Source organism: Aphanomyces invadans, assembly GCF_000520115.1.
Source record: "Aphanomyces invadans strain NJM9701 unplaced genomic scaffold supercont1.1, whole genome shotgun sequence".
Lineage (NCBI taxonomy): Eukaryota > Oomycota > Saprolegniomycetes > Saprolegniales > Verrucalvaceae > Aphanomyces > Aphanomyces invadans.
The window spans coordinates 2143819-2159435 of record NW_008580146.1 but is presented as its reverse complement, the minus strand read 5'-3'; the positions used below and the strand labels follow the sequence as shown (position 1 = coordinate 2159435).

At 58.0% G+C, this 15617-nt stretch overlaps 5 protein-coding genes across 5 annotated transcripts; 2 read left to right on the top strand and 3 right to left on the bottom strand.

Moving 5' to 3' along the window:
* The first annotated feature begins 93 nt into the window (after positions 1–93).
* On the top strand, positions 94–2839 carry H310_00672 (hypothetical protein). Its single transcript, XM_008863538.1, has 13 exons — positions 94–293; positions 353–391; positions 440–479; positions 532–594; positions 656–861; positions 932–1015; positions 1055–1499; positions 1552–1742; positions 1806–1847; positions 1899–2204; positions 2260–2367; positions 2414–2434; positions 2526–2839. The coding sequence occupies exons 1-13, from the start codon at positions 156–158 to the stop codon at positions 2613–2615; spliced, it is 1773 nt and encodes a 590-aa protein (XP_008861760.1). The 5' UTR covers positions 94–155; the 3' UTR covers positions 2616–2839.
* Positions 2507–9428, bottom strand: H310_00671 (hypothetical protein; the record flags this gene model as incomplete). The annotated part of the gene is made up of 7 exons (XM_008863537.1): positions 2507–2993; positions 3046–3438; positions 3483–4730; positions 4776–7615; positions 7672–7969; positions 8023–8259; positions 8316–9428. 7 exons carry the CDS (start codon positions 9426–9428, stop codon positions 2625–2627), a joined length of 6498 nt encoding a protein of 2165 aa, XP_008861759.1. The 3' UTR covers positions 2507–2624.
* A 352-nt stretch (positions 9429–9780) lies between these two features.
* On the bottom strand, positions 9781–12232 carry H310_00670 (hypothetical protein). Its single transcript, XM_008863536.1, has 3 exons — positions 11416–12232; positions 11013–11363; positions 9781–10961 (listed from the first exon to the last, which is right to left on the bottom strand). The coding sequence occupies exons 1-3, from the start codon at positions 12204–12206 to the stop codon at positions 9827–9829; spliced, it is 2277 nt and encodes a 758-aa protein (XP_008861758.1). The 5' UTR covers positions 12207–12232; the 3' UTR covers positions 9781–9826.
* Positions 12233–12579: 347 nt separating this feature from the next.
* Positions 12580–14687, bottom strand: H310_00669 (hypothetical protein). The gene has a single exon (XM_008863535.1). It carries the CDS (start codon positions 14674–14676, stop codon positions 12757–12759), a length of 1920 nt encoding a protein of 639 aa, XP_008861757.1. The 5' UTR covers positions 14677–14687; the 3' UTR covers positions 12580–12756.
* A 367-nt stretch (positions 14688–15054) lies between these two features.
* H310_00668 (ribosomal protein L13) lies at positions 15055–15571 on the top strand. The gene has a single exon (XM_008863534.1). The coding sequence runs from the start codon at positions 15108–15110 to the stop codon at positions 15531–15533; it is 426 nt and encodes a 141-aa protein (XP_008861756.1). The 5' UTR covers positions 15055–15107; the 3' UTR covers positions 15534–15571.
* The last annotated feature ends 46 nt before the right edge of the window (positions 15572–15617 follow it).

Below are 15617 nucleotides of genomic sequence, written 5' to 3'. Positions count from 1 at the left end.
TTATTTATCAACTTCATTCATTTACCAATAATAACAACATCTAATTGGTTAAAATTAATTCAATCATGATCCAGTTGAAATACAGAGGATAATGCCGAGCAAGTCTTACTTACAATCCGGAGGAAGATCATCCGTCGCCAAGTCCAAGGTTGCTCATGCAGACATCGCAGGTGTACTGCGTGGAGCGAGTCTTCGAAGACTTGAAGAAGCCATTTGTGGTCAAGGATGTCATCCGCCAGTTGATCCATTTGGATTCGGTCGTCACGGATGTGTTTTCGCGCATTGGCAACAAGGTACAGTGAACGCCCGTGGCAAGGGCACTTCACGTACGCGTTTTTCGTGCATCTTCCAGGTCCAAGCGGAAAAAGATCGTGTCGAGGCTATCGACAAGGTATTGTGAGGAGTAGCGTCTGATCGCTGAGGCTGGACTTACCTGTAGAGGATCGCCGACTGCCAAAACAAGGTCACTGCCATCATCGGTACGATCGAATTCGTGTGTTCGGTGGTCTCATACACTCCCCATTCGTATAGAGCGCGGCATCTCGAATAGGCCCACCACTGTGTTTTCCACTGCCAAGTATCCCGCTCCTCAAGGTACCATGTCGCTTATTTCAGGGCTCGACTTTAACACCGTCGGGATTGTCAATGATGGTAGTCTTACCAGCAATGAAAAGTCTCTACTGTGATAAACCGTACGAAGAGAATCCGCCGCTCGCGGTGTCCGACTCGGCCGTCCATTTCCTGCCAGCAGAAGCGCCGACGCCTGGCCAGCGAGCTCAGCTCATGGCCGAAGTCCTCGACCTCTTCGAACGCGTCAACCCTGCTGTCGAGACGTGCCGCGCAGAAATAAACATGGCCAAGGTACAGGAAGAACCAGTACACCCAACAGAGTGGCAGCGACTCAACTTCCCATCGTTCTGGCGTCGGTTAGGAGGGCCTGGGGCCACTGCCAGACAACGTGCCATCCATTGGAAGCGTGCTGCTCTTCAATTCTGGCGAAAATCCATACCAACAGGTTCGCGTCATGTACAGCTCATGTTTGATGCCATTCTAGTACACGTCGTGGGACAACTTGCTTGGCGTGGAAGTGGCGGAAGAAGAGGAGAAAAAGAAAGTGCTTGCGGCGGCGCCCGATTCCGTCATGAACGGCGGGGACGGCTTCGATGGCACGATCGACAAGGGCCTGTTCAAACCGTCATTTGTCATGTACGACAAGGGCCAATTCCCCGACGTTTTGCCAGGGCTCAAGGGTGTCGCGGTCGAGTACAAGTATGAAAACCAGGGAACGACGTCGATTGCGCCGTCGATGTTTCAAGACTCGGGACTGCCGGACCTTCCGCAAATCGCCGAGTTTGCCGCTGGCCCGACGGCATTGCAGCCCCACACGGGGGGCATCGTGTTGGGTCCAACTGATGTCGCGCCGCCCCCGCCGCCACCACCTCCGCCGTCCTTCGACGGCATGGTCCCGCCACCACCGCCGCCGCCGCCAACCCTCGATGGTACGTTCGAACACGACTCATCTCATGGAACTAGTGCATCACTTCATTGTAGATGCAGGACGACCTCTACCTCCGCCGCCCCCACCGCCGATGGCCGATCCAAACCAGCCTCCCCCCCCACCCCCTCCCGCACCGGCCGGCGGCGATCCGGTCGATGGTCCGCCGCCGCCGCCTGAGCCAGCCAACCCCCGTGCCAGTTTGTTGGACGCGATTCGAAATGCTGGGATGAGCAAATTACGCAAGGTGGGGTCACGAATCCATCGACCGTCATGCGAGGTAATCTGTCTCGTCATGCATGGCGATTAGGTTGCCGATGGACGAGACGTGAAAAAGGCAGCAGTGCATGAGGTACAGCGACTTCGACGTGCTGGTTTATCGACGTCGGGCGTCCGTGCGTAGGAGGAGAAGCCTCCGTTGACGCTTGCAGATGAAATCGCCGAGCGCATGCGTCGTCGCCAAAATGCCCTGAGTGGCAAGCAAGATCGAATGGAACAGGACCGGGATCGAAAACAGTTTGTAAAACCCGTCGTTGTCCTCAAGGCGGTGGACGTCGCGCCTCCGCCAGACACGCCGCGCAGCTTTCAACCCCCGCCACCGCCTCTGGCAGACTACCCAGGTGACAACAAGGCGCTGCCCACGGTGGACATATCTGACGACGGGAGCAACGACGGGTCCGATGGAGCGGCGTCCAACTATGGCGACGAGGTGCTTGCCTCTTGCGTTGCCACGTGGACACGTGCCGACAATGTACATGTGGTAGAACGATGTGTTGACGCAGATCAAGAATTTGAAAAACAAACAAAAGGCACCGACGACCGACTCGCCGAAAACGACAGCTCCTTCCCCTCCAGCAGCATCCTCTGACCCGGTACTTGACTACGCTACCCCGGCGAGATGATGATGTGTGGCATTAGGTGGCCCAAGGTTTTGAACAGGTGAACTACTCACCGAGACGTTCAGGACGACTCGATGGATGTCATGTTGATGGGTTGCTGCTAACCTCCGGTGTGGTTGTGATGCTCTTAGCGCATGCGCGGCCTCGACGTGGTCACCAACCGCGGCCGGTCCGATTCACTCGGGATGTCGGAACCGTCCGATTGGTCTGACGAAGATTAGCGACATGAATCAGTACGACTTGCGCAGCTTGGCGGGGGAATTGCCGCCGCTCCCGACCGCCGACGTCGCGCGACGCGGGCTGTCGCTCCGCGCCAAGTCTTGGCCGGGCTCGAGCTGCACGACGTAGGTTTGGATGTTGGGCTTGATGTCACAGTGGTAATGGCATTGTATCCCAAGTTCGTCGAGTTCCGCCTTCACGGCGGCCGTCACGACCACCTTCCCCGGTACGCCGTTGCTTTCAACTTCGTTGGCCGTGAGCGCATCCGGACCCCACATGTCGTACCGCAGCGTCGTGTTCCCGATGACGCCGCCGTAGATGCTGCCCAAGTGGATGCCAATGCGCATTTGCAGCGGTTCGTTTGTGTTGGGGTCGTGCACCTAGGTGCAGGTCACGGTCAACTTGCCACACGGCCAACACACAGAGTCGCACTTTGGACACTTGATGGATCATGTCAAGGGCGAGGTGCACGAGATTTTGGAGGTGTTGATCCACGCGGACGCACGGCGTCTTTGTCGTTCGCTTCCGCGCTTGATCGAGCTGCTCGATTTCCTGAATCGCGGCGTCCGGGTTGGTGTCCTGGCGCAGGAGCTTGGGAATCCCGTCTTTGCCGGCTTCGACGACGGGGACGGTCGCATCGACGTAGGGCAGGCCCGAAACGACCACGTACGCGTCGCCGATGGTTTGCAGCTTGAAAACGTTGTGTTTTTCCGTGAGTGCGTCGAACGCGGCGAAGATCGCGTCGAGCATGTGAATCACTTGCTCCGTGTTGGCCTTGGACGCAATCGACGTGTACCCCTTGATGTCCGAGTACAAGATGCCGACCTACAACTGCAATCGGCGCCTGCCTACCCATGGTGCGCTCTCACCATCAAGTGCTCGTCGCACACTACTTCGCCGCGCTTCATGCGGTGGACGACAGCTTCGGGCAACCGCTGGTACAGCAGCTCATCGGCCTTTTTCGTCTCGAGCTGCGTTCGACGTTGCAGCCACAGCACGCGACGGTTGAAAAACTCGATGCGCCTCGAGATCGTCACGTTGGCAATCGCGGTGCACGAGGTCAGGATGATCGGATGCATGGACTCGGACGAATTGTCGCAACGGTACGACAGCACAAACACAAGGACGCTGACGATCCACATCGCCAGATTGTACCAGATCGCCGTGCGATGCACGACCGCCCCGCTGTTCGACACGGCAAACATGACCAGGGCAATGTCGAGGGCGAGCATGTCGCCCTGCTTGTCGACGCCGCAGGTCTGGACGGCCAAGATATGGTAAACGGCCATAGTCACCATCGCAGCAGAGGCCACGACGCAGGGACGAGCTAGCACACTCGCTGGCCGCCACCAAAACATCCCGGCCGTGAACACCACCATGGCCGCTCGCGACAAAATGCCAAAGGCAAGAATGGCCGTGGAGATTCGAGCGTCGTTGAAACCGAGCACGATGTCCCGGACAAGGGCAAACCCCATGTATAGCCCAAGCGCGTACGTCGTGTACGTTGCAGCCGTGTCCCGGGCGACTGCCGTGGATTTGATGTAAGCTGCTTCCATGCCGTCCTGGACAAAATGCAGCCACAGCCAGTGGACATTGGCCTTCATCGCAACATCGTGGCGATCGGTTCCTGTCCCATTCGACGGCGGTGGCTGGTCTCGTCGCGGCCGGACCAGCTCTCGCAAGATGTCCGACATGGGCGCCCCCAATAAATACGTCGTCATCGACCCCTTTCCTTTGACTTCAACTTGTCTCGATTCAAACGAGAACGACGCTTTGAGGTGGTGGTGCGTGGCTTCCGACACTTGGACAGCACCGACGACTCCTGTGCTCTGCATGCGCGACGCTGTGTTGACCGTGTCACCAAAGAGGGAAAATTGCTGCTTCTTTCGCCCGACGAGCCCACTGAGCACGCGTCCGCTGTTGAGCCCAATGCGAAGCGGGATGGTTGTTCCGCGGGGTGTCCGACATGTTGCCATGAGGCGGATCATTTCTTGTGCTAGACTGGCGGCACGAAGCGCCGCCATTTGGCCGCCGACTCCCCCGGACTGCATCCCTGCGCACGCCATGTACGTTTTTCCGACCGTCTCCATCTTTTGCACTCCGAACCGCACGCACATCTACAGGACGACCGATGAGAATGACTCCTCGTCGTGGAAGGCAACCTCGTCAAAGAGCGAGTAAATGTGGTCCAGCAGCGCCACGACTTCGGCGGGAGCATGATCACGCATGAACGCGTGGAGGTCGACGATGTCGCAAAAGAGCACCGTCACGTCTGGCTCTTCCTCGGAGATGATGGCATCGCCGGCCTTGAGCTTTGCCATCACGTGGGGCGGAAACATGTTGCGCAGGATGTGCACCGCGCGAAACTCTTCCATCGCGAGCGCCCGGTGTTGCAAAAAGTCGACGCGCATCGCGTATTGCATGCGCCAGCACCCGTGTGCCGCCAGCCCCACGACCAGCGCGATGTAGCACGTGAACGCGCCGAGTTCGGTGGCCGATAGTACCGAGTCGTCGCCGAACACTTGGAGGACGAGGTAGATCGCAAAGTTGACCAGCACGACGATCAACGCCGCCGTGAAGCGCACGTGCAGCATGGTCAGCACCACAATAGGAAACAACACGGCCGATACATACCCCGTCACTGTTATCGTGGCCGAGATGACGACGCCCGTGACGGCCATCGGCACGAGAATGGCCACGTGATAGTGCTTGGCAAACATGGACGTGCGTGTCGCCTGGGCGTAGGCCAGCGCCAACACCACGATGGTAAGCCGCGATACCAAGAATGGCGTCATGAATCGTCCTTGGGTGGGTGCCACTGCCTGTCGAACACTCGCCACGTGGGCTGGTGCATCGACTCGACCAAGCGGCAGCTGCTGAGTGTCGGGGTGGGCTGCAACTGATGTGACAAAGTATTCGACCAGCAAACTGACCAGCATCAGGCACGCTGCCACGTACACGTACACGCGAACGCGACGGAGTTCGTGGTGGACAGCGCTTGCGTCAAACTCACGTTCGAGAGCCACTCGTTGCTTGCCGACGAATTCCATTTTCGTCGGGTGCATCTTGGTGTCGGTGGCGGCAAGGACGTTGTCTTCGGGGTCGGCTCGATGGGTGGCGTGCAAACGTTGCAGCAGGGCAATGAGAATCGCGCATTCGGAAGGGGGTGCGACGACGGGTTGCGACGTCATTGGAGCTTCCTCGGGTGGAGGGAAGGGAGATGCTGGCCAATTCGGGCTGGTGGACTCTGTCGCGGGGGTGTCGGGGGCGAGAACTATGGGCGCGGGAGTGTCGGGGCATGGAGCCACGGCTTGCGTTTTCGTCCCTGATCGACGGGGCCTCGTGCTGCCCAAGCAGCTATCGATTTCTTGGAGAACATGGCGGTTCGAGTAAAAGTACAAACGTTGGAAGCCAAAGAACGCGACATCCGGGAGCACACTTGCGGGGACGACGACGAAAACGACGAGAAAGAGCGTCGGCGCGTCGGAAACCATGACCTCGCCGACACCAGCTATGTCTCGCGCCACATGCAAGCCAGGCCATGGGCCATACCGATGCGAGAAGATCGCCACAAAAAGCACAAACAATACAGGGCCCAGCATCAACGACGCAACGTGAACCGGCTGCCAACGATGCCATCGATGCATGGTCATGGCAGCCTTGACCGTGGCGGCCAAGAGGTGGGCGGCGAAGACGACCGTGCCGACGTAAACGACCCCTCCTGCCTCCAGTGCACTCGACCGAATTGATTTCGCCACGGTGTACAAGATAATGGACGAATGCAGCGCGGCCGACGCGACCCAGAGCAACACTTTGCGCGCATTGATGGGCTCCATCTCTTGGTAGATGGCAGGATAGGCCAGGATCGTCGGCGCCGTGATATCTTGGTCCACCACGCCAACAACAAGGACAGGGGCAAGCGTGTACACAACGGTCCACCCGACGATCAAGTATGAATCGAACAGGGACTGGCCGGAAAACCCCGTGAAGAACGAAAAGAGCCCGAGCGTCGTGGTGAGGGCGATGCCCTTGTACAGCGTGAAGAGGACGACGTGCATGATGCGGCGGTGGTTCCACCGACCGTGCAGGAGCAGCAATCGTAACAAAAGCTGAAAGCGCGCAATCGCGACATCGGACGCGCGCGCAGCGAGCAAGCCAGCATTCCCGTACAGCCCGACGCCGATGTGCGCAGTGTGAATCATTGGCACATCGTTCCCGCCGTCCCCGATGGCCAACGTCACGTTGCGAGGATGGTGAAGCTTGACCAGCTCGACCAACGATGCTTTTTGCACCGGAGACAGTCGACACGCTATCACAGACCTAGCTTGGACAATCAAGTCCATGAGATGGCCCGTCGGAATCTCGTTCGGAGCGGACAAGATCGCCTCCAACGCAAACCCATTCAGCACGATAGCGATGGTCGGGATCACCGTCGCAGGATTCCACAACCCTTGCTTTTTTAGCGCCCGACGATGTTGCGTGATCTGGTCGAGGCATTCGTCGGCCGTGGTTCCATCCACGGACAGCACGTGCTGTTGCTGCAGAGGTCCGTTGGGAGTTTCGTCAGGACGTGGGTTGGAATGGGTGGTCAGGAGGCCACAGGAGTGCCCCACAGCCACCGCAGTTTCATCCTTGTCCCCCGTGACCATCCAAATACGCATCCCAGCTCGAAACAACATGGACAGGCAGTCGGCGACGCCGATTTGCAGCCGATCTTCGACCCCCGTCGCTCCAAGGATTGAAATCGGAGTGCCCCCATCGAGCCCACGTACCAGCACGTCCTTGCCGCTGTCGGGGCAATCGCCCGATGCTCTTCGCTTGGCGGCGTCCGTGAGTGAAGCCACATCCATGCCGTCCACTGTTCGGGACGCAAATACGAGGGTGCGAAGTCCGGAGCTTGCAAACTCGTGCACGTTGTGCGCAATGGCCTTTGTCGTGTCGTCTGGTGGTGCCAACGGCATCAGCGCACTGTCCGCTCCTTTGAAAAATACAATTGCAGCATCTACGCGCGTCGCGATGGTATCGATCATGTCAGAGTTTGCGTGGCACATGGTGTACCTTCGCCATCACGCTGGACCAAGACCGACATACAACGGCGGACACTGTCGAATGGAATCGTGGCCAGAACAGAGTACGTTTCGACGTCGCCAAAGATGAAAATGTCGACGACGTTGCTGTGGGGAAGGCGCCGGCGAAACCTGCAGTTCAATCGAGCGAACCCGACCAGCATTGCCATTTCGTCCGGACATGAGGCGTCGAGTTGCTCGCCCTGGTGCGTCGCCGAGTGGCACAGCAGGACGCATCGCACAAAGGCCCGACTCGCGGCAGTGTTGGGAAGGTGGGGCGACGGTGCGCTCTACGAGAAAACGTACGATTCATGAGCGGAAAGGAATTGTATCGGTGACGAACATGGTCCACAATCATCCCGGCGATACTCGTCTTTCGTAGCACCATCTCGTTGGCGGTGAGGGTGCCTGTTTTGTCGGCGAAGATAAAGTTGACTAGGCCAAGGTGTTCGTTGAGGTCGGAGGTCATTGCGCTGGCAGGGCGCACTGTCGTTGGACAGCGCAAGGACCTGTCTCGTTCGATTTGCTTGGTTTGGAGCCACTTGACCAGTTCCAGTGTCGAGTACAACGAGATCGGGACCTGGATAAAGTGGTCATCCATCGTGCGAGAAAAGGACCTGGTGCCTACGTTCGTACCAGGTGGCTGTATAAGATGAGGTAGGTTATCCACAGCGTGGCAAACTCCATCGTCGCCCCGCTGCCAACGTCGCCGACGAATGGAGCGCGCACTGCTTTGTGTGGCTGCACAAAGTCCTCTCCGGCTGCCGCACTTGCGGTGACGACAATCAACAACAACCCGATCATGACGCAGATGTATCGGTTCGCGACCCGATCGATCTGGGATACGTTGGCCATGGGGCGACGAAATGTCTGCAGCAACTTGGTGTCGTGGCCAGCCGCCAGGACGATACCAACTACCCATTTCGTGTGTCGCAATGTCGTGCCTCGGAGGAGAACATTATCGATGGTGAACATGGTTTCTGTGTCCTTGCTGCTTTCCGACGAGACATTCACAACGCTTCCGGTCATGCGATCGAGCGCTGGATTGGGGGGGTCGCATGAGATTTGCCAACCGTGGAAAGTCTCTAGCGCGATGGATGGAGCAATGCTGGTCGACGGTCCTTCAAGGCACAACTTCCTCTTGGGCAGACATGCCCCGTCCAGACTTGATGTCTCGACGAACGCGGATTGTGCAGACTCGATCGAGGTGTCATCGCTAGTGCTGCTGCCACCGGAGACCATGAGGAGGAGATCTGCAGGCAAGTCCTCGCCGTCGTTCACCCTGACAATGTCCCCCACCTCAAGTGACTGCCATGCCACTGGCACGAACGTGGTGTCGACGAGGCGATGGGTGGTCGATCGATTGACCGCGGTGTCTGCTACGTGGCGCTTGTAGTCGTCGACGGCTTCTCTGACCAATGTGATAACGAGCACGACACCAAGTGGTAGCACTGTCGAGCTCGGGTGTGTCGGCGACAGCGACGTCGTGAGCTGGAGGACAGCAATGGCGAGGAAGAATACGTTCGCGACCCGCCGAAACTGCTCCAAGAGGATGCATGGCAGAAAAGTGAGGGCTGTGTACTTGGAGGTGCGTACAATATTGGTGGGGTACGGCGCCACGTGGTGGTGCACACGATGCGTTTGTACGCGTCGGCGGTCGTGGACAAAGAAGACTCGATTCGACTCCGACGGACTGGACAAGAGCCTCTCCAAGTTCTTCTTGAGGACGGGCCGCTCGACGTTCGCCATCCGAGTGCACAACTTGCTCACGGAAGTGCAAAGAGATCCAACAACGTCCGTTACACTTATTCGACGCTACAGCCCACACAGTCACGTTTTCAAGGCTGTGCAGAACTTGCCACTGGGTCGTGGGTATGGAAGCCACTACTACGATTTGCTTTGTTGGTCTAGCTGTAAAGCCAGCTCAACTGGCGCGAGGTGGCACACGTCGATGCCTCGGTAGCACTGCAGAACGGAGACAACATGCCGTTGGGTATTTCAAACACAACATTGTTTGATTTGCATGGGCTCCACGAGGTTTTAGAATAAAACGTTTGGAAAACTGAGAACTCTGGGGGTTCTATTCCCACGTTTAATACGATGCGATTAAAACGTGATATTTAAAAACACGAGACATGTGAAATATTCTAGGAGGTTATAGGCACGGGGGGCGACTTCGTCGGTTGGTCGCCATGCCGCCGCTGTGCCCCGACAGAGACCACCTCCTGTCGCAGCTTCCGGACACGCTTGTCGTGAACACCGTAGTGAATCTCCATAATGTAACTCGCCGCCGCGAGAGCTTCCTCGCCATCCTCGGCGTTGGCGTGCGGGACTCCACTGAGCAAGTAGCGACCTTGTGCAACCATTGCGTCGGCTGTTTCGAGGCTGAACTCACCGTAGCCAATCTCGGCAGCTTCAACCATGTTGCGGTAGATCTGTGGGGTGGCTGTATTGGTGTCGGAGTTGGCCAGCTGCAGCCAACCACGCCAGGCGTCAATGGCGTTGGCGGCAGCATCACGTCGCGTGGTTTCCGAGTCGAGGAACTGTGCTGCGTGCGATTTGAAAAACGTTGCTGCGTCATGGAGAAGCGTCATGGCGTCCGTGTTTCGCTGCAGGTGCATGTACACCTTGGCCAGGTGCATGCGAAGGAAGGCAGACGCCGGCACGCCGCCGTCGCATGCAGCCTCAAAAGTTTCGATCGCCTTGGTGTAGTACCCCACAGCCTCGTCCGGCTCGTTGCGGAGGATGTAAACATTGCCGAGCCCGGCGTACGCAATCGCCGTGTTGGCGTCCTGGCGGCCAAAATGCTGCTCCTCCAGCGCCCACACTTGCATGTACAGGTCGGTGGCTTCGTCGAGATACAAGGACGTCGTGCCATTTTGACTGCCGGGTGCTGGGCCGTGAGTCTTGATGTGTTGGTCACGCAAATTCTGTCGTGCCATGGCTTCAACTTCTTTCTTTGACGGCAGCTTTGCTCCTTTTCTCGATCCTGTCATCGACTTGGATTTGTGGTGTTGCTGTATCTCTTCCAGAATGCGCAATGCTTCCGATCGACATGCTGCCGCGCCAACCTCCGAGGCCAACCATTTGTCAAAGCCCTGGTCGACAGCATCTTTGGTCGCTTGCAACGCCTGACTGTGCTTGAGGCAGAGCGCGTCGGCCATCGCGACCAAGTAGTCGACCATGTCGTGGCTGTCGTGCCCAACCATCACGAGTTGCCCCGCGACGGCGCGCCGTAGCCAGTGAATTGCATCGTCCACTTGACCTCGCTTCATGTGATACCTGGTGGGATGTATCCGATTATTGATAAGGATCTCCATGTCGCGGACGCACCGTCCATGCAGCAAGGCCACCTTGCACTGCATGCCAGCTCGGACAATGTCTGTGGTCACTCGACTCGCTGCCTCCACGAGCTCTGGCCACGTGATTTGGAGCGACCCATTCGATGTGGGTGGCGACTTGATGTACTGGCCAATGCGCTGGACGTTCACGCAGCCGTGGGCTAGCAGGACAGAGCTAACCGAACTGGACGACACGAGGTTTGGATTGCTCGTGGCGTCCCCCGCAAGTTGCTGTTGAACGTCGCGAAATGCGGACGTTAGCGCCGCCATCACGTCGGACTCGATCGTGCGCTCGAGGTGCTGCAGGTACATCTGGAACGACTTGTCCTGGGCGTGGAGGTACCTGCCCACGACGTCAGTAGCCATGACGACATGGACGGTGAATGTGATTGTACCTTACAAGTTGATCCCAGCGCACGAGCCCGGTGGCACCCACGTCGATAGCATCGAGTGTTTCGTCGGCTTGATGGGCGTCGCACAGCGCGGCAAACCCGCTGGTTGTTGCCGTGCTGGACTTAGTTGCTTGAACGAGGCTGAAGAATTCGCTGGCACGAAAAGCCGCGACGACGTCATGACGGCTGCACAGCCCGACATCATTCAAGCACGAGGATTTCCCGCTGAGTTTGGCAAACAGCGCCCTTGCGTGGTGGATTTGGGCGTCACCTGTTCGAGTGGCGTGAGCGGCGGGTGTCGGGCGGATGGGGGATTTGGGGCTTTTCAGGGGTGATCCGGCTGGCGACCGAGTCGATCCCCCCTTGTCCTCGTTTAGCATTTCCTCAGCGGTCGACACGTGGTCGTGGCATTGTTTCCACAAGCCCGCCCGCATGTAGCTCTCGGCAAGGGCGAGTTCAGCCGCGATGCTCTCGACGCTGCACGGTCCAAATGCGAGTTTCGTCAGTGCTACCAATCGCATGTGGCTGCGCAGGAAGCGCTCGTACACGTTGACGCCGTTCTCGTCGTACAAGTGATCGATCGAGACGTTGCGCGGCGCGACCCGTGCGACGGGGGCTGCGGACGCCCCCCGCGGGCCAAATTTGACCGAGAACGGTCGGGCAAACTCCCCTAACTTGGTAAAGCTGCACGTTTCCAGCATGGCCAACTGGATGTTAAGCGAAGTAATCTCGGCCATCGTATCGACGTAGCGCTCATACGCAGACTTGAACGGCAGCGGCCGCGCGGATTCCATCGGGACGTGGGAAAAATGGCCGTTTCCTAGAAACCGCTCGACTTGTCAAGGCAAATGAGATCGCATTGCCCTACGCATGCCATGGGGCTCGTGGCTCGCGGCAACGACGCGTCGGCTCACACTTTCGACGACAGCGACTTCGGTCGCGATTCGCCGTCGCCGCTGCTCCCCCCCACTACCACCCCTGACCGCTCCATCTTCTTTGGTGGCATTCGATAAAGTTGCCCTCGACACTCTCACACCAATCCTGGCAGCAGACGCGACGGCCGACACGAGAACTCAATGACGGCCTCGTCGCCAGCCCCCGCATCATGCATCTTGGCCCAAACTCACGGCACTTTCGACATGGCTCCAACAAGACAGTCTTGCCACGTTTGAGAGCGTGCATGACATCAAACATCCATCGAGTTTATGCAACTACAGTCTGCTTCAACTGCCCCAAGACTTGGCAACGGCGCAGCTTGCTAAGGCAATCCCAGCCATGTACAATGGCCACAGGGCCTCCAAACCACACGGCCATCTCCGCTTGTACGTGCCACGTAACTTGTGGTCAAAGGCACAACCCAGTCCCTGTCGTGGTGTCGACCTTGTTCGAAGCAGCGCCATGTTGTTCCATGGCGTTGGACATATTCAAGTTGAGGAACACGTATGCCGCTTTCACCGCTTGGTCGTCGTTCAGGGCCTTGTCGTTGGCAACATGCATGGCGTCGACTTTGGCTCGATGTGTCCGTGAGATGGCGGCGGAGGCTGGAAAGCACAGCACGCGCAGGGCGACTGTCTGGAGATGAGGGCACGAGCTGCCGAGGAATCCTTTCCACCACTGCAGCGGCGAGCAATGCTTGGCCGATTCCCACACGGCATCGTCCGCAAACACGCCGTCGCAGCGACCTGTGTACCGCGTGAGCTCCGTAATCAAGTTGGCAAAGCCGGCGGGCGACGACACGTGTTTGAGAAACGTCAGTGCGTCGTTCATTTCGTCGCTGCCAAGCGTCGACGGGGTGTACCGCGGGTCGAGCAGAAACGCCGTGTACATGGCAGGATGGCGCATCGTTGCCCAGTGCTTGGACACGATGCGCGTGACGTCGGTCGCGACCGAGAACGTCTGCAAGTGCGACCGCAAGAGCGTAAACTTGTGGTAAAAGGTCGCGAGCGACGTAAACGTGCTGCCTTCCAGTGTGTCGAGAATGTCCACGAACGGCGCAAACATGATTTTGAATTGCACGACCGACGTCCACCACGCGAGGTTGCTCAGGTGGTCGCGCACCGCCAACTCGAGCGAATCGAGCGCACCAAAGTCTTCGGCCAAGAGGACGTCAAACACATGACGATACCGCTCCATGGCCCACACGCACGCCAAGATGGTCGATGGCGGCGGTGTCGTGGTGGTGTCGGGAATATCCACGAGCCCAAAAAACACACCCGCATGACACGGCGACGACGTGGCGTCCATGTCTTCGATGTTGAGCTCGTGCGCGACGCGCACAAAGCGGTCTCGGTGCACATGGTTCCGACCAAAGTACGCCGACACTTGTTTGCACACGGTGTAGAGGCTGTGGAAGGCAGGAAGATCGAGGAGGTCGGTCATCATGGCGTCGAATGCGTGCGCGCAGGATGGTAGGATTGCCAAGTGGGGGTACTTGGTCGCGAGGAGATCCGTCGCGTCTTTCATGACGGGGGTGCCGCCGACGTCTGCGACTACAGTCGACACTTTGTCGAGACCGACGGACAACACGTACGACTCGATGCGGTGGAAGAGCGCGTTCACCGAGTGCGCGTGTTCGCGCGTCGCATCTAGGTCGAACACGACCGGATGGGGCGTGTACACTGTGCACGACAGCACGGACCGGTTGTGCGCGAAGGACCAACTTTCAATGCCCAAGCACACCGACGTCATGTCGTTCAGGTCAGCGCGAACCCGAGCTTGCAGGTCCTGGAACTCTGTGTCGAGTTGGGACAACATCGCCATCGTGGAAAGGGGAATCGACGGCGCCACACGTTTCAACAGCCGATGGAACGACGGGTCCTCCACCAACGACACGGAAAGACCCGCGCCAAACAAGGCTTTTGCAACGAGGCTTTGCAAGTCGTGCTTGTTGATGGTGGAGGATGGCATTGCGTGATCGGAAGCAAAGGAAGGAACTTTACGTTTCTTCGTCTTGGCGCTATCCTGCATAGCGGTCGATGCCGCGTGGACCTTGTATGACGACGGGTGGTCAAGCGATGCGAGAAACGCAGCTGGGCCACCACCGTGATTCAAGCTGGCGGCGAGCAATCCCTTCTTCGCCCCCTCCGCTTCTGACGCGAGAATCTCGACACGGACAGAAGGCGGACAGTCTGGACACCTCTTGGCCAAGTGCACACGCATTCGTTTGACTAACCCGACCATGTTGTGGTGGCAGTACTTGCAGATGGACCGGCGCGCGTCATCGCGCCGAAAATGGACCCACACCGAGTCTGACGGTCGGGGCATCGTACTGCCACGATGTTGGAATGCACGCTGAATAAAACGCTGCATACTCAATTCAAGTGTATTTTGAAAGAAACATTGGTTGTAGTTTGGAATGACGTTTGAAACGTTTTCGATTGCGTTTAATATCTGTTTAAAACATGTACCACGAATCACCGAGGCCATCCAGTCGACGCTCCCCGACCTCACGACACGATTCACTGCACTACCGACTGCCCAAGCTGCGTACTCCCCAGAGCCCCGTGGTTCGCAGGGACCAGTCATGAACTCTCACTCGGGTAGCGTCTGGCTCCTGGCCAGTACCCAAGCGTTTGGTACCTGTTTCGAACGTTTCAAGATATCCGGATATTGGCCTACAATGCTCGTTATCCGGAATTCCATGACTGGTGAATGCATGCCACCACTTCGTCCTCCGTCGACAACCGAGTAGAAGCATGAGCGGTCGCATCAGCCGCATGGGACGCACAGCGTATCACGTTGTGGACGCCAAGGGACAGGTTGTCGGGCGCCTGGCATCTCAATTGGCCCCCATCCTCCGGGGGAAGCACAAACCGACGTACATGCCGAACGTGGACTGCGGCGACGTTGTTGTTGTCTTGAACGCCGAGCACATAGTGTTGACGGGAAACAAGTGGAAGGACAAGCTGTACCGATGGCACACGATGTACCCGGGTGGGCTCAAGACCCGCACGGCCCAGCAAATCAAGGACAAGGACCCAGGTGAGATCTTGCGCAAGGCCGTGATGGGCATGCTGCCCAAAAACAAGATGCGCGCATTGCAGGTCAACAAGTTGAAGATCTTCCCTGGCGATGAGCATACGTTCGAGGCGGAATTGGGCCCGAACCCCAAGTTCCTCTAGAGTACTATATAAAAACACAAACGAGGCCATTCCGGACATCTTGGTTCTCACTCGTGGTGGCACTCCATCTCCAAAGATGACTCT

Bases quoted from the DNA above. Each gene is read 5' to 3' on its own strand.
- H310_00672 (XM_008863538.1), top strand. From the start codon at position 156: ATGCAGACATCGCAGGTGTACTGCGTGGAGCGAGTCTTCGAAGACTTG. The intron at 1,500-1,551 runs GTACGTTCGAAC...ACTTCATTGTAG, and splicing joins GCCGCCGCCAACCCTCGATG to ATGCAGGACGACCTCTACCT. The intron at 2,368-2,413 runs GTACTTGACTAC...GTGTGGCATTAG, and splicing joins CAGCAGCATCCTCTGACCCG to GTGGCCCAAGGTTTTGAACA.
- H310_00669 (XM_008863535.1), bottom strand. From the start codon at position 14,676: ATGCCCCGACCGTCAGACTCGGTGTGGGTCCATTTTCGGCGCGATGAC.
- H310_00668 (XM_008863534.1), top strand. From the start codon at position 15,108: ATGAGCGGTCGCATCAGCCGCATGGGACGCACAGCGTATCACGTTGTG.
- H310_00670 (XM_008863536.1), bottom strand. From the start codon at position 12,206: ATGGAATCCGCGCGGCCGCTGCCGTTCAAGTCTGCGTATGAGCGCTAC. The intron at 11,364-11,415 runs GTACAATCACAT...CGTCGTGGGCAG, and splicing joins CGCTGGGATCAACTTGTAAG to GTACCTCCACGCCCAGGACA. The intron at 10,962-11,012 runs GTGCGTCCGCGA...ACATCCCACCAG, and splicing joins GTGGCCTTGCTGCATGGACG to GTATCACATGAAGCGAGGTC.